We start from the raw sequence: 25243 nt of genomic DNA on the forward strand, positions 1-25243 counted from the left end.
ATTATCTGAACTAACCTATAAAACTAAAGTAAAGAAGAAAGAAGTGCAGCATTTTTCACTCTCAATCCTGCAGATGGACGCAGATGCCTTTGTGCTTGTTATACCTCATCAGTATCTGTATGCTGCTGCTATCTGTCTGCTTCAGTCTGTCTCAGCCTGGCATGATCCAATCATTACCATAATCACATTTTCAGGAGACCTGAAGGAAAGACAGTGTTCATTTGCTTGACTGATGGGGACAGAAGGAATTTAGAGGATGGAGAACGTAGTCCTTTAGGTCCTTGTTTTCACCCATACTGAATATACAGGGCTATTAATACCCAAGGGATCAGAATGTATATTCACTCTTTTATTACAGATATGCTTTAATTAAGGATAGTTGATATCACAGAGTGTTAATGGCACAAGATAATCCCTCAGGTCAGCTGAACACTGCAAAGAAGGCTACAGAGTCCAGTTTCTCAAATACAACTCCAAAGGACCAGGAGGGTTTTTCTTTATGGTGTTAAATCACTTTTCATCAACACGATCTTCATCCCATCTTTTACCTGCAGTTGTGCTTGCAATATAAACATATAAACCACTGTTTATACGCTCACTTGCCAGTTTATTAGGTCCACCTAGTGTAAATTAATGTAGTCTAATACAGCGATCCTGCTATAAACCCTTCCTGTTAAGTGTTTTAGTGCTGATTCAGCTGTAGGGCCATTTTGAAAGATGTAGTTTGTGGTGCTGTGGAGCTGTATTGCATTGTGCAGAGAGGTATTTATGTTATTTAGCCTACCCTTATGGATATAAATTGGGTAGACAAAATAACATGCCAGTGCAGTTATAATACCAATATCAAACAGTAAAAATCAACAGCACCACAAACTACTTCCTCCATGAAGTTAAATCTACACCTCTCTAAAACAGCTTCAACAAAAACTGACCAGTATAATTTTCATGAGGGAAGGATTTATTGCTAGGTGTACCTAATAAACTGGCAACTGAGTGACTATTTGAATCTTAGCTCATTATCAGTGTATTGGAGACAATGAAGCAGCTGGTTTATTGAAAAGTTTGTAGTCCTAAACAAGACACAAGACACCCTTCATCATTTGTCTCTACATTCCACATTTTAGATGACACTCAGCTTATTAAATGAGAAGTATTAATATATGTGTTCAGCACACCAATCAATCTGTCAATCTGTAGCAGTTCTCTTCCACATAATTTTGACCCAGACAGAGATTTTCGAATATGTCTCAGTTCAGTGAGAAGTTCTGACAAGAAAGTAAACACTGATTCTCATTTGTGTTTGGACTTGCTGGCCAGAGCCTGCAGGTTAGCCGGACCGCCCCACACCGTCCCGAATACATCCTTCTCAGTCCTCAGAGCCTCTGAAAGAGGGAGCTCTCTGCCTGATAGCACGACTTTCTTCACAGCCTGGATCACTGGGACAGGTCCTTTCGTGTAGCGTCCGAGCCAGTCGTCAGCCTGCTGTAGGAGAGTCCCTGCACCCTGCTCTGTCTGGGAGACCTCCAGGACTCCATCTGCCAGTCCAACCTGCAGGCCAAGTTCAGGGTCCACTTTTAGAGCACCACCAAGGAGCCTCAGTGCATTCTGGCTTCCGACAATGTGGACAAGTCTTGCAGCACCGCCCCAACCTGGGACCAAGCCCATGTGTTTATGGACGAACTGGATCACACTGCCAGATGCCATTAACCTGTGGGAGAGTAATGGCAGAAACAAGTTTGTTCATTAGCAAACATTTGGATGAAAGGTGATGGTATAAAAGAGATCCTAAGGTGTTTTCTTTTCTTCGCTCTTAAAAAGCGTCACCTGAAATCACAGGCAGTGGTGAGTTCTGCACCCCCCCCCAGCGCTCTCCCCTCCACTAGAGCAACAGAGATCAGAGGCAACCTGCACTGAGAAAATAATCCTGTCAGCATACTGTAGTGCACATTACATAACAGCTAAACTCCAGCTTCCTCGAGCTCAGGCTGCTGCTGTTTTAGCCTGCTGTAATATTTAGTGGAGTAGTAGAGAGGAAAATGACAGCCCTTACCGGAGTAGTCTTGTAAGAGCATTCTGCATGAACATACACATCTTCATCCCGTCCTGCAAGGCAAAAGAAACATCATATAGAGATCTTTGGGCAAGTACGTATCCAGGGGATATTCAGACAGAGACAGGCAGAGTCAAAAGTAGAGAGATCCTAGCAGCCATAGAAAATAAATACTGTCAGGAATTTTTCTGCTTTGCTACCTGTGGGTTAGATATCGCCCTGACAGCGTTCAGGTCCGATCCAGAGCAGAAAGTTCCAGCAGCACCCTGAACAATGAGGCCTTTACCGTCTGTCCAGCTCTCCAGCTGACTCACCCTCTCCTCCAAATCCACCATCATACTGCCTGGGAGGAAGAAAAACTCAAAACAATTAATCTGTAATTCGCTTATGTACAAACGATTATGTCTAAATGTGGTTCATCCAGAGAATACCAAATAAGCACTAATCACACTGAAAACATACAGTGTAGTCATCTTACCAGAGAAGGCATTCATGCGGGAGGGGTTGTTGATGGTCAGCACAGCGATGCCAGAGTCCTGTTTGAGCAGATCAATGGAGCCTCCAGGAAAAGCCTGCAGCTTCTCTCGGATCTCCTCCTGGTTGAAGCCATGGATGCTGGAGTACACACAGCCCCTGCTCTGTCTCTGCAGCAGCCTCGGAAGAACAGCACGTATACCGTTTATTAAAATCCAATCAAGCACAGTCAGTCAATATGCAGATCCAGCCCCCTCTTTTAGTTAGAACTGTTAAAACTGAAACCTGATTCATTTTCAAGTTCTCGTCAACTTTGCAACAGAAAAGCAACATTAATTGCAAACATCACAAATTGACATGGGATTTGCACGGCCCGGGACAGGCAGGCTCAGCGGAGGGTGATTTAAAACTGTCCAGTACATCACTGGTGCTCATCTACCACTCATTAGTGATAGCAGTGAGGTGAGGTTTCTGCCCAGAGTCCAAAGATTATTAAAAGACAATAGCGACCACAGCAACAGCCTGTTTACCCTGCTGCCATCTGGCAAGAGATACAGACCATCCACTGTCGTACCACCAGACTACAGAGCAGCTTCTTTCCTCAGGCTGTAAGACTCCTTATCTCAACCTCTACACTCTTCCATAAAAATAGTTGTTTTCTTATGTAACAAGTGTAACTAACTGTAATTTCATTGTGCAACCCTGTGTTGTACAATGACTATTAATGAACCTTGTACTTTGTACCCTAACTGTTTCAACAGTATATATAAGGTTAAGGCACATTACAAGCAGATTTAACAACTAGGTTTTGAAAGCATATTGATGTCCTCTGTGTTCTTGATTAGATGATTAATTCAAATCAAACTGAATATGCATGCCTAATTGTAGTATAAAGAAATGGTATGTAAAACTGCATAATGGAAATCAGACTGGTGCTGCAGAGGACTGAAAGCTTTTGATACACTCCCCTTCCTCTCTGTCAATCAGCCTAAAGAAGGTGCGGCAACGAGCCACACAAGCAGACCAAGCCTATAATGCATAAAAATGAATCATATCTGTTTCTGACTTATTGTCGTCATGAGTCAGAAGTTATTACTTTTATAGATTAGCATATCATAAATCTGAGCACCTCAGATAAACAATTTGATTGTTAGACTTATCTGTGTTTGTGAACAAATAATGTGGGTTCAATTCAGTTCCCTGATGTTCTTTTATTTATGACTTTATTTGCCGTCACCAGCACAGCGATAATTCACGCCGAACAGACTCCCCTACCTGGCCCAGGCTCCACAGCTGCTGCTGCTGCTGCTGCTCAGGAGTCGTCGCCTCACTGCACACACCACCATCCTGCAGCAGCAAGGAGATGGAAAATGTGGGAGAAAATGTTCACTTTTACCTTCACTGGGGAAAATCACTTCAGACCTATCACTTAATTTGAAAAGGGGATAGGCACACGTAAGGGGTAACAAAGTTTGAGGACAGGGAAAATTGCCAAAATACCCTTCAGACTGCGGAGTGATTTTTGAGCATGTTGTACAAAGAAAATAAGAATCAAATAAAATCCTATGACTTTTAACAGAATTGGGGCTGATGGACGTTTTTTCACAGCAGACATTTTGACAGATCATAGTAGGAAAAGCACAGGTGCTACTAATGACACTAACGGTGGCTCTGCTCTGATTAAGTGTCGAAGCCGTGACAGTGAGCCAGCGTGCACAGCAGACCTCTTTCACAGCTCACATTTTGACACATCAAAGCGGGAAAAGCACAGATGGAATAAATAACATTAATGATGGCTGGGTTCCATTTAGGTGAGCCAGTTCTAAGGCTCTGGTATTGGCCTCTCACACTCACTAACATCTAGCACTGGGAAACATGGTGGGATGAGGCTATCATTAATGTTATTATTAACACCTGAGTTTTTCCCACAGTGACACTCGAAATGTCTTGTGTGAAAAAGGTCTATTACAATACAAAGTCTCTCTTACATTGCCTTTGCTATTGTGATGTATATTTCGGTAGCTCATAAAAGCTATAGGATAAACAGATAAAAACAGCTACCTTGTGCCTCTCGTCTCTGATTATAATTATATTTTCACTTTCACAGTTTACTGAGAGAATTTATGCTAGTTTGCTTTTTCTTTAAGACATATCTGTCTTGAGTGTTACATAAGTAGGACAATAAATTCTTACTATTATCTAAGTGCTAACCACATAAAGTGCTGTTCTATCTCTGTATGCTACTTTCAAACCAGCACACACAGGTGCTGTCAATGAGTTGCCTGATTGGGCCTTTTAGAGTCTGGGGCACCGTTTCCCTCCCAGCAACTCCACCAAACTCCACCTGACTGCAGGTCCAATTAGCCAGAGTAGTTAAAAGCACCTGTGTTGGTGTTTGGGGCATTTTGTCACAATGCACAGCCAGACCAGAGCTGTGCTTCTTGTCAGCATTTGAAGAGGGGCATTTATTCCTAGCTAGCTACAACAGGAACATTACACTATATTATTATAGTGACTAGCTCTATTAGCAGTTAGCATTAAAAGAGATGCCTTGAACATGTTACTGTAACATTTAAATACGCTACCAACTTTAACACTTTAGCACTATAACAGGCTGCCAAAGGATGTAGGCCTGTAATATTTAGCTAGCTTACTGCACTAATATAGTTAATATTCGCTTTTTAATGGACAATATCCAGCATTCATGTCTTAATACTTCTCTGGGTCAAACCACTGCAATACGGAGGCGAACTGGATATTAAAAGCATTTATAAACATCCTTTCAAAAAGCACAATTAACGCATAAAAGTTTTAAAGTAATTGACAAAAGTGTTTGGCAACTGAATGTCAAACAAGGTTCAAGTGTCCCTTTTTAACTTAAACACGCTGGTTACACATACAACGAGCAGCAGAGAAAACAAATGTGTTCGGTTTAATCTTTTTTTTAACCTGCCACTGATGGTTACGAATCATTTAGCAACAATAATGCAAAAACTAACCTTGTTTTATTAATGGTAGTCGTGTGATGTTACCCTGAAATCCGTCCCCCTGGAAACAAGAGCGCCTCGGAACTAGATAATAGCAACACACAAATGTAGTTCCCCAATTAACCCACACGGAGGCGGAATAATACCGTCACACGGAGAATATTTGGGTTTCATCTGCACACTATCTTGCAAAATGTCAATTATACCCATTAATTGCCTGCTTGTGATATTGGGCCACAGATTTTACACAACACTGTAATTTATTGTTCAACGTGAGCCATAATAACATTCATCATTGGCCAATGCGCTGCACAGAGAGATCTGCTCTTTGTCACAGCTCTGTAAACACAGCATACTGAGGAACTGGCTCTACAGACATGTCCTTATTCAGTAGTATTGACAGAGGGCTTTAAATAACACCTATGGGTTATAGCACAGTGTTGGCACAGGAAGCTGACAGTTATATTAACATGGTCTTTTGTCAAATGAAGTTTTCATTGTATTGTGTCCATGTGAAGGTAATACAGTGAAATTTATGATTATGTTTGAAGCCCTGAAAGATCTTTTCTTGACATCAGCGAGCAAAGTCTTAAAAGGTAATAACGCCGCGGACACTGTGTCAACATCTATTCAAACAAAAGCCTGCTGGGAGATTTGGTTTTATGTGTGGCCAAGACAAACAACCAAAACTGTATACATCTTCAAATGTCAGTGATGAACATAATAGGCATTTTCATCGATGCTGCTGTAAATAAGGGGTTTGGGATAATGCCACAACTGGGGTCAGGACTGGGGTTAAAACAAAACTGAGGCAACATTTATTTCACTGTTGATTTGAGCACAGTTGTGCTCTGGCTTTGCACTTTTTCCATTTAAAAAAACATCCTTTAGAAGATGCAGCCCTTGTTTACCTAACGGCCTTGTTCAACTCCTCCTAGAAACATGTAATGTCACACCAAGAGGTATTCTCACCTGTCTGAGGGGCAGTAAAAAGTGTGAATTACTCAGGGATCATAGTACTATGCAAACACAGACTGGCATAAACTACTGCAGGCTTGTAGGTGTGTTAAAAAAATAATTTAACACCCATTTTTAAAAAGCAATTCCTCTGAGTGTGACACAAGGTATCAGTGTAAAAACTGAGGTTTGTGAATTTTACAATTTCATACACATGTCAAGGTCAGTTGGAAGGTCAGACAGGAGATAAATGTGATGTGAGAGTTAAAAATCCGGGCGTTCAGACAGTAATGCAAACAGGCGTAAACACACAAGAACAGATAAAAGAGGGGAAATGCTCCAAAACAGAGGGAGGCTGAGACGGTGCCTGTCCTGTGGTCTGATCTATGACTACTGGGAGCGTAAATCCCTCACTTCTAACCACACATCCTCGACCGCTCCTCACAGCCCTGAACATATCCGTGAAAACAAACAGCAACCAAAAAATACCTTCCTGTTGCAGTCGCATCCGTGCGGATTCCAGAGACATGCTGAATCAAAGCAACTGTGATTGTGTGTGTGGCCTATTCTCATACCAACAACCAACACCAACATCTGCATGAAATCTACTTTTGGAAGCACATTGTTTCACAATTACAATCACAGCAATTGTTCCTGCTGAATATTTTGCACATCCCCTTTTAAAATGCAATTATTTACTTGGCTGGGGCTATTTCAGACACAGTAGCACCATTGTTTTAGATCATGAATAATGACCAATCAAGGGTGTTTTTCCCTAAATGGATGACTTTGTGCAACCAGACCTCTTCATGACTTTCCCGCAAACATAAAAGGTCATCAACAAGGATACAGTGAACTGCATCCAAGACTGCAATAGACTCAACTAAGTTTAAAAGCCCACACCTCTTTGGTCTATTTAAAAGCGGGGAAGGAATTCAAAAAGGTTGGTGGGACTCTTCCCTGGCAGGCATTCCAGACACGTTGACTCTCCTTCTTGCTGTGTACAGTATATTCAGCTAGGTCAGCCAGCTTGCAACCTGTCTCTAAATATCACTCTGTGAAGTGCAGCACCTGGAGGACATGCTGGCTTACTGGAATTTGCATACATAGCAGATTTATGTCACCCACGAGTGCGTGTAAGTGATTGTCTGTCTGTCTGTCTGTCTGTCTGTCTGTCTGTCTGTCTGTCTGTCTGTCTGTGTTGGGTGTGTGATGGACTAGCAGGCTGTTTATTCTTGATTAACTCTTTCATGAAGTTTCATTCACAAGCCATTTATCTCACTGTGTCTGTCTACTTCCATTCATCCTCCGCTCAGCCCATTCAGTCATTTTGACTAAAGAAGCCCTGCTGTTTTATGATCCGTCCGGATATCAGTGATGCCGCAGACTCAAGCTGATAATGGAAACCTGTCTGAAATTACGACCTGGCTAATGGGTGGGAGAGACAGAGATACACGTTTCACCCATTTATCTATATGCATGCACAAATGCTGTTGCATAAATCTCTGTGTGTGGTTGTGTGTGTGCTCTACTCTTAAGTGATGTATCAGTGTGCTGATCAATATGCAGCTGTCTGGGGCTCCACAGGAAGTCCAAAGAATGCGCCGCAGTCAGCGTGGCTCTATACCAACTCACCAAGATAAGAAAACACACACACACAATCTCTCTCTCTCACACACACACACACACAGATCAGATAAGTGCCAGTAAGGGTCTATTTCAGGGCAGGAAGAATGGCTGGTTGGCAGGTGCCAGAGGCTCTCAGGGGCCTGGAGGTTTCCTGAGAGGAGTGTGGGGAGGTCAGTGGAGACGGAGGGCCAGGAGACACCGGAGGGCCAGTGAACACCTTTTGTACAGCAGCAGCAACTGGAATCTGTCGGCAGCAACTCAACAACCACTGAAAGACTAAAAGCACCCATTTACTGTAATATGTGTTGTATATTTGATACCACACCTGCACTGTGAAAATATGAACATAAACCAAAAATAGTATTTGCTCAAAAGGTTTTTCAGAGCTCACAAAGCTTAAAAACATTCTGATATGATCCTCATGTCTATTGGCATAAGAGGAAAATATTCAGCAAAGATATTTGGGACTTAAACCAAATATGACAAGCTGGTCATACAGTGGACAGAAGGCTAATACCTAAGAGCTCCCTTGCAGGATAATTAATCTCTACCATGTATATCATCCAGCTTCACCACATTTGTAACAAGAACAAACAAGGATGTGGACACATGATAGTCTTAAACCAAAATGTAGTTTGGAAACTTTACAACCGAAAGGACAAAAATTTGAATTCCTGTGCTGGAGTTCTTTTACTCAAGCCTGTATGAAGATGGAGACTGCACACTGTGTTTTGGGATAGACAGAATAATCCAATCAGATGAAATAGTGTGCAAATGGATGTATGGGTGTCTGTGTGGATGTGGAATTGTACTGGAGTCTGGTTACATCCTTGTCTCTGGCTCTGGCAAGAGAAAAAACCTGTGCATGCGCATAGCACTCAGTGGCACACGGTTTTAATGTTTTTAATTCACATTATACATTTACTGTAAGTATGTGAACCCAGGTGAAAGCTTTTCTTCAATGTCATCATTTTTACAAATATAATCGTCCTGACAATTATTGATATTAATGCCACAAATAGAGGCAAACGCCCAATGACATGGTTGCGTTGCCTCTGTATAACTATTAGCAAAACAATCAGTAGACCGAAGAAGCTGCAGTGTGTAAACTTGATACACTGTGTTTGCCGGATAAAACAGACTCTGCTCCATAAATTCTTTCCAGTGTTATTGTGTTTTAAGCAGCACAGGAATCAAAACAGTTAGTACTGGTTATATAATGGCTTGAGCATCTGGAAACCTCTAGACTTGAGCACAGGCCAGTATTGGGAGTCTACGCTCCTGCCTGACAGTGAAACAGGAAAACGGGGTGAGACAGCCAACACAGCGCTAGGCAGGGCATCAGGACAGGATGACAATATTTATATTTATATCAGCGCCAGGGGTAGGATTTCTGGCACCGTAACATTGTCGCACCTGTTATTTCAGTCAGCCTAAGGTGCCAGGTTTCAGGGTGAGGGGTTAGGTGTCCGTCCCTCTCAGCGCCAAGGGTGCGTATGGTTGTGTGTGCGTGGTCATGTGTGGATTTGTATGTTTGTATAATTGAATGGCAATATACATTGTGTGTATGTGCATGCGCTAAGATGCAAAACTTCATATATTTTCATGATACATGAATTAGTAAAATGGTACCTATTACATCATCAGACACACTGTAAACAAGATCACACACGTAAGAGAAGGAATGCAAAAGACATCTATGGAAGACTGAATACACACTGTACACAAACATACAGCAGAAAAGCACAAAGACATACACTTATAGTCTCAAAGTAATGGATGGTTCCTCTGCTGCAGTCACGTAGCTCTGCAGTCATCACTCAGAGGAAGAGATCACAGTGTCACCACAGATGTCAGCCAACAAGATTGAAGGAGCCAGACAGTTGTTTGGTTCTGGTGCTTCATCTTTGTGAGTTGAACGATCGCCTAGGACTCCTCTTGGAGCAGTCACAAAAATATTTCTGTGCAACATTTGATTGTTGTTCAGAACACATAAATTAGAGCTCCTATTGTAGGCTAAGGATTGAAGAGGACTACACAGGGACACAGTCAGTTTAACTTATAGTTTGTGAACTTAATTACTGGAGATTGTTAGAGAAAATAAGGCTAAAAGGGCCTGTCTACAGGGCCACTCAACTTTTGAATTAGTCATAATAATACTCTATATAAAGCAATATGTTGTACTGTTGTGATTTCACAGTCACGCCACTCAAATGGGTCAAAGCTGTCAAAGAACAATTTTTAGAAGCATAATTATTTGCTTAACATGTCAAAGCCACACAGCACAACAAAACCACATACAGTGTGATTTAAGTATAATACAAATGTGGATGTGAAAAGAGAAGAGAAATGATTTAGTCCTCATGTTTATTACACAAAAAGAACAGTAAAGGAATAACCTTCATCATATGATTCACCACCAAGACCCAAAAAACTGTACCACTCAGCTGAATAATGTCCTTATATGTGACCATTCAGAATTAGCAAAGGTAGAAAAAAGGCTTTTTATTATTACTTTTTTTCACTAGCATCATTATTTATGTTATGCACAAAAGCGGGCTCTCATGAATGAAGTTTAACATACATTTTGATTGGAAAACCTCAGCAATGGGTGAACAGCAAAAATGAATGCCATTACAAACAATGCATTTCATCTTCAAATCAGGAAAATGCATATAAAGAAACCAGCCTTTGGTACAAAGTTATAAAAAAGGAACTCACATTCACATTTTATGTAACTGTAATCATAAAAAATGTAAAGCCAGTCATGAATGGAAAGCAAAGTATTTTAGTCACAGGCAAGGTACAGTCCAGGCATGTTCTGTGGGTAATATTCAAGAAGGCGGCAGAAAACCAACACTGCTTTGTTCAGTACACTGAGAGCGACGCTAGGGAAATCTCTGCTCCACTGGCTTTATCTCAGAATCCAGCCTGATGCTGCATGTCGTGTATGTAACATCATATTTTGTGCAGAAAGCGCACAAAACATGTTGCACATAAAATACAAAATACAGTACATATTAAATACATCATTCTGGATTACATTTGGCTGAAAGTTTTCAGATCATTTGGATACGAGCTAGTGTCACTTTTAAGGTGTAAGTAGCGTATATAGAACAGGAGTAGAGGAGGGTCTGTTGTTGGTTTATCTGCATGGCTACACTAGTCAAGGCTAGAATCAGACCTGAGCATAAGGTTTCCATTCAGATGGTTGGCATGAATGGATGGTGCATGGAAAGTGATGATTTCACTGTCCACCGAGGGTACGCACGATACCTGGCAGCTTAATCTTAGCATACTGAATGAGTGAAGCTGCTTCAGATCCTTTTCTTGTCGTCCTTGGTCAGTTGGGCTCCACTGGATGCCGCATACATTCTAAAGGTGAGGTGGTGAACTCACGGCTAAAGCACTTCTGAGTCTGTGGGAGTGGAGAAGGAGTCTGGATTTGGTATGTACAACCGTAATGAAAAGGAAGGCTCAGTGTTTGGAGCTGATCACTAAAGGCTTCTTGGCACACAGAGATCACATGATGACAGTCTCTATGTGAAAGGCGTGTGAGTAGGTAAAGGAGGAGGTGTGTTTCTGAAGGGGGAAGGATGGAGGCCCAACAGGGGTGATAGAGGGAGAGGAGGAGGTGGAGGAGGAGGAAGTGGGTGAGCGGCTGGCCCATCGGGATGGGAGGCGTCGGTTGGCTGGACGGGCAGGCCTCGAAAAGTGCTTCTGGACGCAGGAAGAGGAGACAGAAGACTCTTTGTTCTCCTGTGCAGAAACAAATGAATTACCATTTAGAATTATCACACCATTCTATGAACAACCAAATTCACACTCTCAGATACTTTACATTTTGTCACGTGTTCCATCTGTAGTCCTCTTGACCCTAGGGGAAACAACAGGCATATTTCAAATAGGAACACTAATAAATCCAGCACGCTCACGTGGAAAGGTCACACAAGTAGATCCATTCCTTTTGGTCAAGAGAAAAGCTTCTCAACTAAAATACCATACACGTGCTCGAGTTCTGCTGCCACTTAAGAATCTTCAGCATTTTATTTTAGACTCAGTTGAGGTTAAATCAAAGTGGTGCCTCTAATTCCTTCTTCTTCATGAGGTCAGATAAAATTGGCTTGATAATCGCGCCCACAATTTCTTTAACATTTGCATGACTTTAAAGCAGCGTAATCACTCCAGCTTTCTCATTTCCGTGGTCTGCCAAGACCATTTAGTCAGCTGGCTTCTTGCAGATACTTCTGTAATTACAACACAAAGGCTAGTAAAACACTTGCACTACGAGACCCCGTGGAAGGACTGAAAGATGAAAGACAAGTTGATGAGGGCAATAGACCTCCTGCCAAGTTTAAACTTTATATGCCACGCAAGTTCCTTTTGTTGGGAGCCTTTAAGCAATGGAATGGCCCAGATGCCCAGATTATAATGGAGGCTCTGGCCTGCTTCTGTCTCTTAGCACATACCAGAAATAAACAACATTCCCACCGGAGCTGTCCTCAGTCAAGGGCGATCGCTTAGTGTTTCAGAATGGAACGAAACAGAACGAAATGTGCAAGTTCATCCAGGTCCACTGATGTAATGGGCCTTGAAAATATAGCTTGACTTGACTGTACTTTAGTCACAACAAAAAGCAGACTTTTATTTTCTTTTTCCAAGAGGATGCTTCCAAATGTTAACACCTGTACAGTGATTAGCACACCTGTCAAGTGGAAAGGTTTAAAGTGTGAATACAGACTGTTGGTATCAGACTCTACCCACCTGCACTATTAGATGTATCTCTTTCACACCCATGCTGCTGTGGCTGCTGAGCTGTGCGTGTGTGGTGTGTTTCTGCGAGGTGTGTGAAGTCTGAGTGTGTCTCAGAGTGGGAGGTAAGGGCAGAGGGTCCATGTCCAGCATGTCCAGTTCTGTGACGGTCTCCTCTTGCCTGACACTGACGTTGGGACTTGAAGCCATCTCGTCCTGTTGGCTTTGGTTCTGTTGAGCCCGGGCTGCACTCTCATAATTCTTCAGAATCCTTTCCACTGCCCCATAGTTAGACCTGGATCCTTCAGGCCGTGGGTATGCAGCCAAAGTGAGGGGCTTCCAGGGATGGTCGTTCATCATTCGAGCTCCAGGCCTGGAGGAGTCAGACTGGGAAGGAGAAGCAGACACATGCCTTGGCTGTGCCTGGTGCCCTGGCTGTGTCATCTGTCTTTGTTTGCTCTCAGCAGGCAGCTGCTGGAGAGAGACACCAACTCTGGCTGGCTGAGGCTTCGCTCCATCAGGAGCAGCATTCTTAGAGCTGGAACTCTCCACATTCAGACCTGGTTGGGTAATTGCAGGGAAGACAGGCTCAGAGAAGAGAGCCTCTGTGGCTGCTTTGTTTTGTGTTTTCCTGGAAGGACTGCCTGCTGTTCGAACTTTGTGCTTGACCTCAGAATGGTGTGCAGGACTCTGAGAGGTTATTGTGGTTGCCTCTCTGAGTCCAGTCTGTGGTTGTTCTGATGAAAGGTTCATTCTGACGTCTTGACCTTCAGGACCACGTCTCATTCGCCTTGGTTGGATCTCTGGGTTCTGAATTGTGGAATCCGAAGTGGAGAAAGATAATGTTACTTCAGGATGTACACCGATGACGCTAGGGGTGACATCAGTGCAATGTGGCTGAACCTTTGTCTCCCTGGGAGGCAAAACCTCATCTGATGCATAAACTGTTGAAATCACTGGTTGGTAACCCACAGAGGAGGCATCTGTTACCGTAAAACTGTCTTCTTCTACGCCGCGACCCATTTCAGCCTGAAACAACGTTCTGTTGAACTCTGCTGTTTTTTGTTCGAGCATTATGTTTCTTCTGGAGCCCTGGGGGTTGAGGCTGGCAGGCGATATTTCAAGCGAGGACAAGAGCAAATCTACAGGTAATTCTTTGACAACTGGAGGCATTTGGAGCTCTTTTAAATTCCCAACAGCAGGACTGCAATCTGAGTGCAAGTCTTTTCCAGCAGTCAATATGTTGACCTCAGAGAAGCTTTTCTGGACAGTCCCGTATATAGACGGCTTACTGTTAGTGAATTTGCTTGCATCACAGGACCAGCGGTTGTGGCAGCAGCTGATATTACATTTAGTGCTAGCAGGTACAGCACATGATGCAACCACACCGTCAATTAAAACCTTTCCTTCATTTTCTTGGAGCATAGCCTCGAATTTCCTGACAATAGATGGGCTGCTACACTTTCTGTCCACGAGAGCACAGGGGCTGTGGCACTTCCTCACCGTCGCCATGGGGGAATCTGGGATGTGGAGTTCTGTGTCTAGATGGGTGGGTGTGCTCAGATTCCAGGAGGAGCTGCGAGGAGGAATGGGTGGAGCTGCTGTGTCAATCTCAGAGAGTTCTACGGGGCTTGTCTGTGTTCCCCTGTAGCTGTCTGGATCAGCAGCGTTTGCTCTGCAAGATTTGCTCGGCCCTCTGTTGGCCTGCCAGGTATTATCTGGTGACAAGGTGATCCAGTTTTCCCTCTCCAAGGCCCGAAGGTCGTCGTAAATCTGGTTGAGGTCGCAGGGATCTTCATCTACCTCCAGTAGGGTTTTACCTTGGTCAAACAGCCAATCACTCTCCTCAGGCAGGCACAGGGATTCAGACTGATTCCTGAAGGGAATTAAACCGTAAAATGCATTTACACTTAAGTTATAATTATTCTGACAAATTACATTTGTCACAAGTTTTCAAAAGAGGCATGTTAAAAATGGCTTGGAGCATTGGCACAAACATGGCATTAAGATTATATAGATAATAAACACATCAAGACATGACTGATGCAGTGATTATAATAGTTCTGTGTGGGCACCAGGTTAAGTTAACATACCAAAGAGGATTTATTTACCTGTTATCCCCACTTTTCTTTCTGATCTCATCCTGGTAGCTACAAAGCTCCTCGCTTACACGGGCTATCTCCTTCAGAGCCTGAGACAGAAGGGCACACAGTACAGGAACACTGATGATCAAGCTAGTTTGTGTCAGCAGCACAAAAAACAAACACGAGGCAAGGAATGAAAACCACACCAAACTGTCTATACTGTATATAGATTTATTGTTTTAGTATATAGAAAAATAGCTTGTAGCACTCACAGCATTGAGAGCAGTGGTGTTCTTCTTCTTGTCGCTGCCGTGACTCAGCTCTGCCCAAAGACGACATTCTTGAGCACCAGCATGGACATTTCTTTCCTTGTCTTCACAGACATTTTTCTGTGGTGCTCCACATCCAGGACCTCCTCGAAAAATTGCATCCAGCTCTGTTGTATCCACAATTTCTTCTCCATCAGAGACAGAGTCTTGCTGCCAAGTGCCTCTGGATCTTAACTCATCCACCAGCTCAGGTTGTGACGGGTCCCTCTGAGCGATCTGACCACCCACATTAAATTCAAAGAGGCTGTCTGCTTGGAAGCAAGAGGAGTAGTGACTATCTATGCCAACGCAACCGCTGCTAGTGATATTTCTGTTGCGACCAGAAACAGGTAAGGGTGAATGTCTGATTGGCTCTGACTGACTGCTGCTGGGCGGCTCGGAGCGGGAGTTGTCACTGAGCAGACTGGAGCCAGTGCTGGTGGACTGTATGCTGAGTCTGTGTACAACATCATCATTGTCCTGCCTTCCGCTGTCCAGTCCGATCCCTTCTCGCTTGGTCCTCACTTCACAGTACAGCTAGAAATGTGAAGAAGAAACAGAGGTCATCATTTTTTTTTCAGCTATACTGCAATGGTCTAATGTTGAATGAAGCTTTAAAGATGAAATAGAATTTAGCAATAAATGAGGAAAATCAAACATTAAATAAATCGCCAATTTAATTAGTAAAATACACCGAGCACAACATTTATTCATTATCATTGAATATAGCTTAAAACAGAGGGTTCAAAGTTCAAAGAAGCATAAAATATGGGTGTACAGCCAAAACTATGACTTTGTCTATGACAAGTATTTTTAGCAATTGCTCTGCTCTCACTGGATGCTTAGAATAAGGTGAAATACAGTATGTAGGTCAAGAACGAAAAAAGGATCAGACAATGTAAAGAATGTCAATGGCATAATATAATTAACAGCACTATACTGCATCTACTGCTCCTGCATAATCATAACTAATATGGGATGATGAGAAGTCAGGCAAGACAGCATTGCAATGAATCTCGTCAACATATTTAGACTACAGAGGATTAAAAAAAGGCATTCAAAGAATACTTTCAAATAAAATTGGATAACCTCTGGCATCTTACCATGGAATCCCAGAATAGTAACTATTTCATGTTGACTGGGCTCCCCTCCCATCACGCCCTGTCTAGATGGGACTGCTGCCTTTCAGTCTGCTTTATTCCTCTGCTGTTTTCCTCTCTCATTTTCTGGTCTCAGAGGGGCAAATGAGAGCCACATGTTCTTTTCATTGCAAATTGTTCCATTGCCCTCTCACTCTGTCCAACTACTTTTGTATGGCTTCCCTCATTAAAAACACTAATCTGCTCCTCTGGGTATGTCAGATTTTGACTCAGGCTTTGTCACCACCCTTATTAAACTGTCTCATTCTTTACCTTTGTCCATCCCTCTTAGACCCATTTAACTGGCTCTGAATTACTTCCCTCTCTCACCTGCTTTATCCTGTAATACTTTCTAATCCTCATCCAGGGCCACTCTTTTAACCCAACTAGCTGATTTACAGTATTTTCAATAGAAAAAAAAATTGCTGAATACTTGGTCAATAAATTGATTATTTGGTCTTTAAAATAATAGAAAATACAAGTTCAAAGAGCTCAAAGTGAAGTCTTCAAATTGCTTGTTTTGTCCAAGAAACAGCTAAAAGCCAAAAGATATTTACTGTTACGTAAGACAAGAAGATTTACAACCATGTAGCAGCAAATCAAGAGCTTTGAGAAACAGATCCCAGCTCATTGTTGGCATTTTTTTGTTTGACACTAATCACTGATCAATAAATTCATTGACAAGTTGTTTCATCTCTATTTCTCACATTCCCCTAGCACAGTTCTTCATAAGTATACAAATTAAAACAGAGAAAATTTTGTTTGTTCAAAATAATTTACTTGTCAACAAATAAGCTTTTCTGTTTGGTCTTTTACCTGTCCATGATTATAGTCATCTATGGAGGAGAATATTCTTAACTATTAATCTATGTCTGTTGCATGCCTCCATGCCCGTTGCATGCATCACTCCAGACCACAGACTGTTTCAATCAGTGCCACTCATTCAGTATACAAAGATCAGAGAAATAGCAGAACCCTCGCCCTCCTCTTTCCACTCCTTCCTTTCCTAACACTCGGCAGCTGCACTGATCAGGATATTGTTTTGACAGTGTTGATGGTGAACAGGATGTGTAGGAGGGAAGTGTTACACATTGTAGGCTGCTCAGTGCATAGGAAGCCGTATATCATACATGTAGAGAATTTCAGGGAGTTTCATTAGTTTGGAAATTATATCAAATACTGTTTCACTGTTTACTGATTCACTTGCCTTATTTTTACTTTTATTCAACCCTAAATCTAACATAAAAGCTGACAAAATTCAGAAATATGTATTGAGAAACACTTTACCTCTTCAATTTTCCTCTGCATATCCTTCAGCTGGCTCTCCCACTCTTTCCTCTCCACGTCGAATCTCTCCAGTAGCTCGGCTTTCTCCCTTGACCAGCCCCTCTCATTGTGCTCCAGACGACAGCGCAGGTCCATTGCCGTTGAGTGTGTATCTGCCAGGAGCCTCCGCTGCTCTTCCCTCTCCCGGCGGAGCGTTGAGGTCTCTCCGTGTTGCTCCGCAGTGCTCCGTGGCGCCACAGAGCCAGGACCTGCTGCTGACTGGACCCCTCCACTGACCAACCCAGCCCTCTCTCTAGCCTCCAACTGAAGAGAAAGACACAGACAGGGAGTGCAGAGGGCACAGAGGAGGAGAGAAAAGGGAGCAGTGAGATGGAAAGGGAAAGAGTGGGAGAGAAAGTGGAGAAAACAGTCAGTGGTGATGAAAGATAAACTGCATTTGGGGAAATATGACAGCCAGATGACAAGAGAAAGAAGGTGGGAGTGAGAGACATTGTTAAAAGTGGAATTAAGAGAATGAGGGAGTGGCAGGAAGAGAAGGTGGAGGAAGTGGGGGGATAATGCACCATGGGGACGAGTGTGAGTGGGTTCAGAGGAGGGAAGAGAGAGAAGCAAGAGAGGACTGAAAGATGAAAATATCCTGTAAGAACTCACACACACGGTCCATGGGTTCAGGGTTCATGTCTCTTTTCTATGGGACTTCACTAACACAGGATACAGTGCAGGATATGGCAGATTCAGACACTGCAAAATATGTCTGCAGAGGATGCATATGGCCTCAGTCAAACGATACTCCTGTTTACCAGTTTTTACTGTGAGAAACACAGATTCATACAAAAGGGATCTCTCAACACAAATCAGGCCAAACTTCTGGTTCCTTTCAACACTGTCATTACAGAAATGCCAGTTCTATTAGGTTCAACTGGACATTTTTGTTTAATGAGAATATTACTGACCAGAATATCCGCCTCTATTCAATGATCCTTTTCAAGTGAAACACCGTGGGCATTTCCCCTGGGAATTTCATTTTGTGTTGGGGCCAAGAACTTAAGCCAAAAACATGCTATCACTTTATCAAAAATTAACAAAAAAATGTTGCAAAACTAAGACCTCCTTTAGAGCAATGAAAAAGGAAAAAAAGTTTAAGTCTTGGTGTTCAGATTTTTACCTCTAGATAAGGTAACTGTTTAGGAAAACTAATCTGGGACGTCCTCTGCTAACAAGATTATGTAATAAGGGAATTGTTTGATTTAGAGGCTTAGAGGATTTAAAGGCTCTTCAAAGGGTGCACATAGTACATAGATGTGTACATTCTGTGGTAGATGTGTGCATTTTTGTTACTCGTAAAAAGGGGGGAAAAGTGTTGGCTTTGCTGGAAAGAGCCCAAGACAACGCCTGTGCATGTGCACATGTGCTTGTGCATCAGTGTGTGGATGCATGTGTGTGTTTGTGTGTGTGTTAGAAAGAGGTAGAGAATGCATACGAGCATGCCTGAGTGTGTTATTTCAGTGTTCAGTCACAGACAGCGACCAAAGCCTTCTTACAAGCCTCGGTCATGGTGCTATTTCTGCTTGTGGCATGGGGTCATGAAATTATGGTGTAGAAAAACAAGTCAACCCTTTCTGTCAGCCTGTGGCTCTTCTCAATTCTCCTCAATTACAGATGGATGATGATGGGTGCTGTCCACAGTCTATTTAAGCATCCAAAAGTAAACAAATAGTGAAAGTGCAAAAACAAGAGGGTTGGAGTCAAACTAAAAGAGCTGAAGACCCTTTTTCAATCAGGAAGGAAATTCTGGAGGACAGAAGTCAGCATCATCTCGGGGAAAACACACTCATGCATGCATGCACGCAACTTGAGGTCAATCTCGAGGAGACAGCTCCTGCTACCCTTCGGACTCCCTGCCTGTCGCTGTGTGGGACAGGGTATATGAAGGTAACTGTGTCACCACGGTGACCCACTATAAATAGCGGACGCACAGCCTTGTACAATGTCACATTCCTAGGGGAGGTGGGGGGGGTGAGGTAAAGGGAGGAGGGGGAGTTGGCTGCTGAGGCAGAATGAGATGTCTCCTAGCTGCCAGCAGCTTTCATAAATCAGTGGCATGCGGAGAAATATGCCTGGAAATATCCGGCCTAAGACCTCTGCCTGGGACCTTGGGTGCTGTCTTGGTATTTGGTGGTGAGAAGTGCCCAAAAAGGATGTGGAAACAACATACAGTAGGTTCATTCACAGTCATAGCCTGCTGTGAATGCATGAAGGTGTGTAACTAAAATCTCAAGAATCACTGTTGATAAGCTACAACTGTCTTAATGCTTAATCTTGCGACTTGCTATTAGAACTCAAAGTCTATGGTATGGAAAATGACATTCAGTATCAACTAAGCCAAACTCAAAATGATATAATGATTTGGTTAAACTGTTTGTCAAATGACTAACAAAATGTAAAGTAGCTGCGAACCAAGCTGAAAAAGTGTAAAAATATATACATGAAACTTCATTTATACGGCAAATATGTAGCAGCTTAGTCTGTGAGTTAAAGCAGAGTCTCCTGGTTAAGTACAGATAAGGTCACTCTCATCATGACAGTCTGCGAATGCCATTTCACTTATGCCTTCACTTCAAATGACCTCAAAATACCAACTTTCTGGACCACAGTCCTTCAGTATACACAACTTCCTCCATTCACTAACTTCTGGTCTGTATAATACACTTGGCTGCTTGGAATAATCCTCCACAGTATTCCTGCTGGGCCCTCTTTGACTGTGTGACTCTTCAGCTGGTTGCATTAAAAGGCTCCCCTCAGACATACTTGCTAATTCTACAATTACTTTTGCTATTCTGGACTGTCATCAGCGTGATTAGTATCTGCATTCAAACTGCCCTAACAATTACCTTCTACCCTCTTAACACTCTCTGTTTTCATCCTCTCTCTGAGCTAAAAATGGGATGTCCTCTGCAGTGGTACGGTGAAACCAACATGTGGAAAATGACAGAGGAGTTTCTCACCCATGCTGAAATTGTTCACGTTTTGAAATGTAGTGAAGTTACACCCATCTTGCTCTACTGGCCTCCTAGCTTTGTTTTTGAGGCATTCTTGTGTGGTTTTTAGGCTCCAGACCTCAAGATAGCCGACCACATCTGATTTGTTAAGAAGTTCACATACAAATGAATGAAGTGAAATGAAAATTCAAATTCAAATAGATTACAATGCTACTCCTTTTTTGTGTTCTAATGTAGTATGAAAAACTGAATAACATGGATTATTAAAAAATGATTTCAACAGCTTTATCTAAGATCAACAGTCAAATTACATTCACTGCTATTTTCTAAAAGCAGACCAAAGCAGATATAAACCTGTTCCAAATTAATCCAAACATGAGGAAAGTAATCAGACCTCTGTAAATGAGTCGTTTGATTAATGAGCTGCAAATGATTTCCAAAAACTTGAAGCATTTAGAACCTCATGAGCAACCCTAGATTAGTACTTGGTAAACATGCACCCAAAACTATAAACTGTGGTAGGATGTGGCATCAAGACAAAACAACTTTTACAATGGTGCCAACCCCACCCAGCACGGCTTAGCTCCAAGTCACATTTTCCTTGGTCTGCTTGTGCAATGAATGCAGATACACATGCAGATACTTCTATAAGTACTTGCAAAAATATAAAGAAATAAAAGATCATCAAAGCTCTGAGAAGTGGAGGGTAACTTAACTACCTATGATACAGATAACTCACATCAGCAGTATGAACATCAATGTGTGTGTGTGTGTGTGTGTGTGTGTGTGTGTGTGTGTGTGTGTGTGTGTGTGTGTGTGTGTGTGTGTGTGTGTGTGTGTGTGTGTGTGTGTGTGTGTGTGTGTGTGGCATTATAGTATAACCTCCTGCAGTAGATTAAGCCTCTTTCCCCCTCTGCCACACTGGGCTCCACAAACACAAAACAGAACAGTAAATGTCTCTGTTTTTATAAGGCCCTCTGTCAACCATACTGGGAGAAGGCAGAGCCAGCAGCACAAAGAGAGGAGCTGAACAGTAACTTTGTGCCATCTACTCACACAGAAGGAATGACAATATGGCAGTTAAACTGTCTGTCTGTGTGATCTGTTAAAACCATGTTACTATGTTGCATTCCTGCGTCATTGTGTCATCAGTGGTCTTGTCCAACAGCTTTGCAGTATTATTGCAGCACCTTGTTAATTTTCCAACACCACATTATGGAATTTCTGAGCTTCTCTTCACTCATTGACTCATTTGATTGTTTTTATGTAGCTTCAGAGGACGAACAAAAGGAAAGCTGCGTGATGAGTGAATCCGTGACCAATCAGTCTGTGATAGGAATCATATGGGGCTCAGCCGCCAGATAAAGACACTATCATCACAACGCCACAAACAACCAGAGATACAACGAGCACAGGGACACACGAAGACAATCAACACACAGAAATCAAACTCTGAGCAAATTTCACAGAATCAAAAGTGTCTCACCGGGTTAACACTTCAACTTCAAGGCAAGAAAATAAATCTTCTGATCTGACTGGAAAAAAAGCAAAATTCTTAAAGCCACATTGCTTTGAAGAGGAACTATATGCATGGTCTCTCAAGTAATCCGTGCATGCCTGACACAGCATGGCACTGGTATGCAAACTTAACTCTCTCAGTATTTTCTGCCCATTTCTAGAAACACTTAACGGTAGCTGTCCCTAGCAACAATAGGTCAATATTTCATCTGCTTAGATCTCGCTGTTAAAAGCCAAGTTGGGTGTCTGTGTCTGGCTGAGCGGGGATTACAACATTTGTCTCCTCGGTGCAAATCTTTTGTCTAAGCTAAGGCTTGTGCTGGATGGAGGCCAGGGCGACTTATCAACCTGCCATGTGGGTGGCAAACGTGGTGAGCCCAATTTACACCAAGCTGTAGACCAAGCACGCACAGCCATGAGAACATACAAAAACACAATACACACATGAAACAGAACAGATGTTAATTGCAATGAAGCATTTTTTATGTGCAGTACAATAGTTAAGTATTGCTGTTACACAGGATTAGTGTTACTTTGTATTTGGATACGTGCCCTCGCACTATGCATGCACCTACACACACAGGCACACTCACCAGACATGCCTGCACACACTAAAACCCTGCAACCGACTAATTATTTGTTTGCAGATGTTTTTGAAATCCCACCCACACATCATCGCCACTGTCATCCCTCGGTTACCTGCACAATCCTGCATTTGAGCTCGGCCTTCTCCAGTTCCCAGGCACATCTGTCGCTGGTGTACTGCAGCTGGAGCTCACTCCTCTTCTCCTCTTCTCGCTTCACCTCTGCCTGCACTTCCTCCAAAACTGTCTTCAGGTCCAGCAGAATCCTCCTGTTCTCCCCTCCCTGCATGGAAACACAGTTGGCAGCAATCTTGTCAAACAAATTAAGCCACCAGATGAACTGGCATATTTGAAAGTTGCAGTATCACACTTTCAACAGAAGAACTAAGATGGAAATCGATGCTCCACTGAGAATTTGTGCATCATTGGTAAACAGTGCCTTCCCATATGTTGGTAATGCTGGTTCAGAAATAGAATAAATGTTTTGAGGACCACAGAGGCACTGAATACAAACACAGAAATATATTTAGCTGTCACAGGGGTGGTAAATCATTTACTTGTATGTCAGCCACTTCTCTCAACAATGACTCCTTCTCCCGCATCCATTCTTCCTTATCCTGTACGTGTTGCTTTTTCAAATCCTCAAACTTCTTTTTAAGCCGTGTGTGTTGTGTTTGCTGCTGCTGCTGCTGCTGCTGGGGTTCGGGACCCGGCCACATTTGTCCCCTGAGGATCTCAAGCTGCGTCCCTGCTCCACCTTCTCCTCCACCAGCCGTGGCACCGAACTGGGACTCGTAGATGTGACTGAAGACGGTGGGCGGAGAGGAGATCCTCCTCAGCGGGCTGCGGCTTTTGCCCCTGCCTCTGTCTGCCCTGTCCATCCTGGAGCACGGCACAAACTCCCATCCTTGAGACGGGACGTAGCCCCCACCAGCACCGCCCCCACCGTGCAACCCAGAGCCGTTCATAAAGGCACTCCACATTCCTCCAGCGAATTAGAAAAAATCATTTAAAAAAACCCAAAAAAAAACTACTTGATGAGATAAATTAGAAGAAACTCTTCACCACGCTATTTTATAAATATCCATTTCTGCTCTGTAAAGCGCAAGTTGAGAGAATTTTTGACACAGTTCAGTATACTTTCCCATCTCCTCAGTCGGTGGCCAGTGGCACCGACTGAAAAACTATCCAAGAAAAAGCGTCAACTATCCAAACCCGGCCAAATCCCCCGTCGGCCACACAGCAGCGCTCAGGGGAGCAGCCACCTCTGTCTCCGTACAGGCGATGGCACTGGACGCTTCCGTCCCCTCCATGTCCTCACAGAGACAAGGTCAGGCGGTCATTCTTGTGCCTCAAGTCCCCCCACCGTGTCCCGTGTCCTTTACTCCACCTCACTGCTGCAGCATTGCGCTCTTCTCCCCTTCACATGTTTACATCGAAATCTCAGGAGGCACTGTGTCGTCTCTCTCTCTTGCACCGAGTAGTTGTAGGCGACAGTCCAGAGCTGGCAAGGACTGACACCCCAGTAACCACTCCGACGCGAATGGGAGAAGTTCCCAAAAATATCACGGAGCGCACTGATGTAAGGGCGGGGGAGTATTTTTACCCCTTGTAACCATGAGTTTATTTTCCTAAAGCCAGATAGCTCGGCGGCGTCTGGAAGAGGCAGCACAGGAACGTCCATTAATCAACACCGGATTGCTCTAATTACGGCGCAGCGCACCATCTTGCGCTGTATCCATGGCAACAAATCAATTTACGCATCGCGCAACAGCACTGACGGTCCAAAAAAAAAAAAAAAAAGTCACATTATGACGACCTGAGAGCAGTAATGGATGATACTCATGCAAAGTACACGCTAGGTGTCTTACCTTGTCAGTAAAAAACAGTTAGTTTTCCCTCCTTCTCCTCTTTTCTCACCCCTCTGCCATTTCTAATCTGCTGTCCTATCATGAGGGGGATGACTATCACGAGGAAAGCAACGAGGGGTGTGATTTTATTCATCTTGATTCAAACATAGCCACTATGGCTCCACAGCAGCCTGTCTGACCTGAGATCAGCAAGTCTTCACTCTGTTATTTCTGTCAACAGCAATTATTTGTCGGATATCACACTCGAGAGTTTCTGCATAAAACTTTTCATGTTTTCTAGTCAAATGCTCCGCTCGAGCGTCTGAAACCATACGAAGTGCGTGCCGTTTGGATGAATAGACCCTTACCTCCTCCTCCTCCTCTAAAATGGTCCTGAGTGTTGCAATGAAAAGTCCACGAAATAACAGCCTAGTTTTCAGTAGCTGGCCTGGAATGCAGTGGCTCAGTAAAAAAAAAAACAACCGGAGAGCGACAGCCTACAGCTGAAATGATGCTTTCATTAACCGGAATAAGAATCCTCCTTTCTTTCTCTCTCTCCCTCCTCCTCCTCCTCCTCCCCTCTCTCTCCCCACAGCTGGCCCTAATATGTGACGTACAACATCCC

General features: G+C 43.1%; 3 protein-coding genes across 4 annotated transcripts in view; 1 reads left to right on the plus strand and 2 right to left on the minus strand.

Annotated features, from left to right (window-relative positions):
• LOC139204990 (exostosin-1a-like) overlaps nucleotides 1–25243 on the plus strand; it is a 436963-nt gene that overhangs the window by 278382 nt on the left and 133338 nt on the right. The window lies entirely within an intron of this gene.
• On the minus strand, nucleotides 975–5566 carry echdc1 (enoyl CoA hydratase domain containing 1). Its single transcript, XM_070835724.1, has 7 exons — nucleotides 5524–5566; nucleotides 3800–3871; nucleotides 2529–2704; nucleotides 2251–2393; nucleotides 2051–2103; nucleotides 1825–1905; nucleotides 975–1708 (listed from the first exon to the last, which is right to left on the minus strand). The coding sequence occupies exons 2-7, from the start codon at nucleotides 3868–3870 to the stop codon at nucleotides 1291–1293; spliced, it is 942 nt and encodes a 313-aa protein (XP_070691825.1). The 5' UTR covers nucleotide 3871; nucleotides 5524–5566; the 3' UTR covers nucleotides 975–1290.
• mtcl3a (MTCL family member 3a) lies at nucleotides 10451–23659 on the minus strand. 2 transcript variants are annotated; one of them, XM_070835434.1, is made up of 8 exons: nucleotides 23326–23659; nucleotides 22884–23051; nucleotides 17668–17970; nucleotides 15206–15778; nucleotides 14961–15040; nucleotides 12862–14725; nucleotides 11939–11974; nucleotides 11766–11856 (listed from the first exon to the last, which is right to left on the minus strand). In XM_070835434.1, the coding sequence occupies exons 1-7, from the start codon at nucleotides 23647–23649 to the stop codon at nucleotides 11945–11947; spliced, it is 3342 nt and encodes a 1113-aa protein (XP_070691535.1). In that variant the 5' UTR covers nucleotides 23650–23659; the 3' UTR covers nucleotides 11766–11856; nucleotides 11939–11944. The 2 variants fall into 2 exon arrangements, with proteins under 2 accessions (XP_070691534.1, XP_070691535.1); XM_070835433.1 differs by lacking the exon at nucleotides 11939–11974 and having other exon boundaries at nucleotides 10451–11856.

Source organism: Pempheris klunzingeri, chromosome 8 (assembly GCF_042242105.1).
Source record: "Pempheris klunzingeri isolate RE-2024b chromosome 8, fPemKlu1.hap1, whole genome shotgun sequence".
Lineage (NCBI taxonomy): Eukaryota > Metazoa > Chordata > Actinopteri > Acropomatiformes > Pempheridae > Pempheris > Pempheris klunzingeri.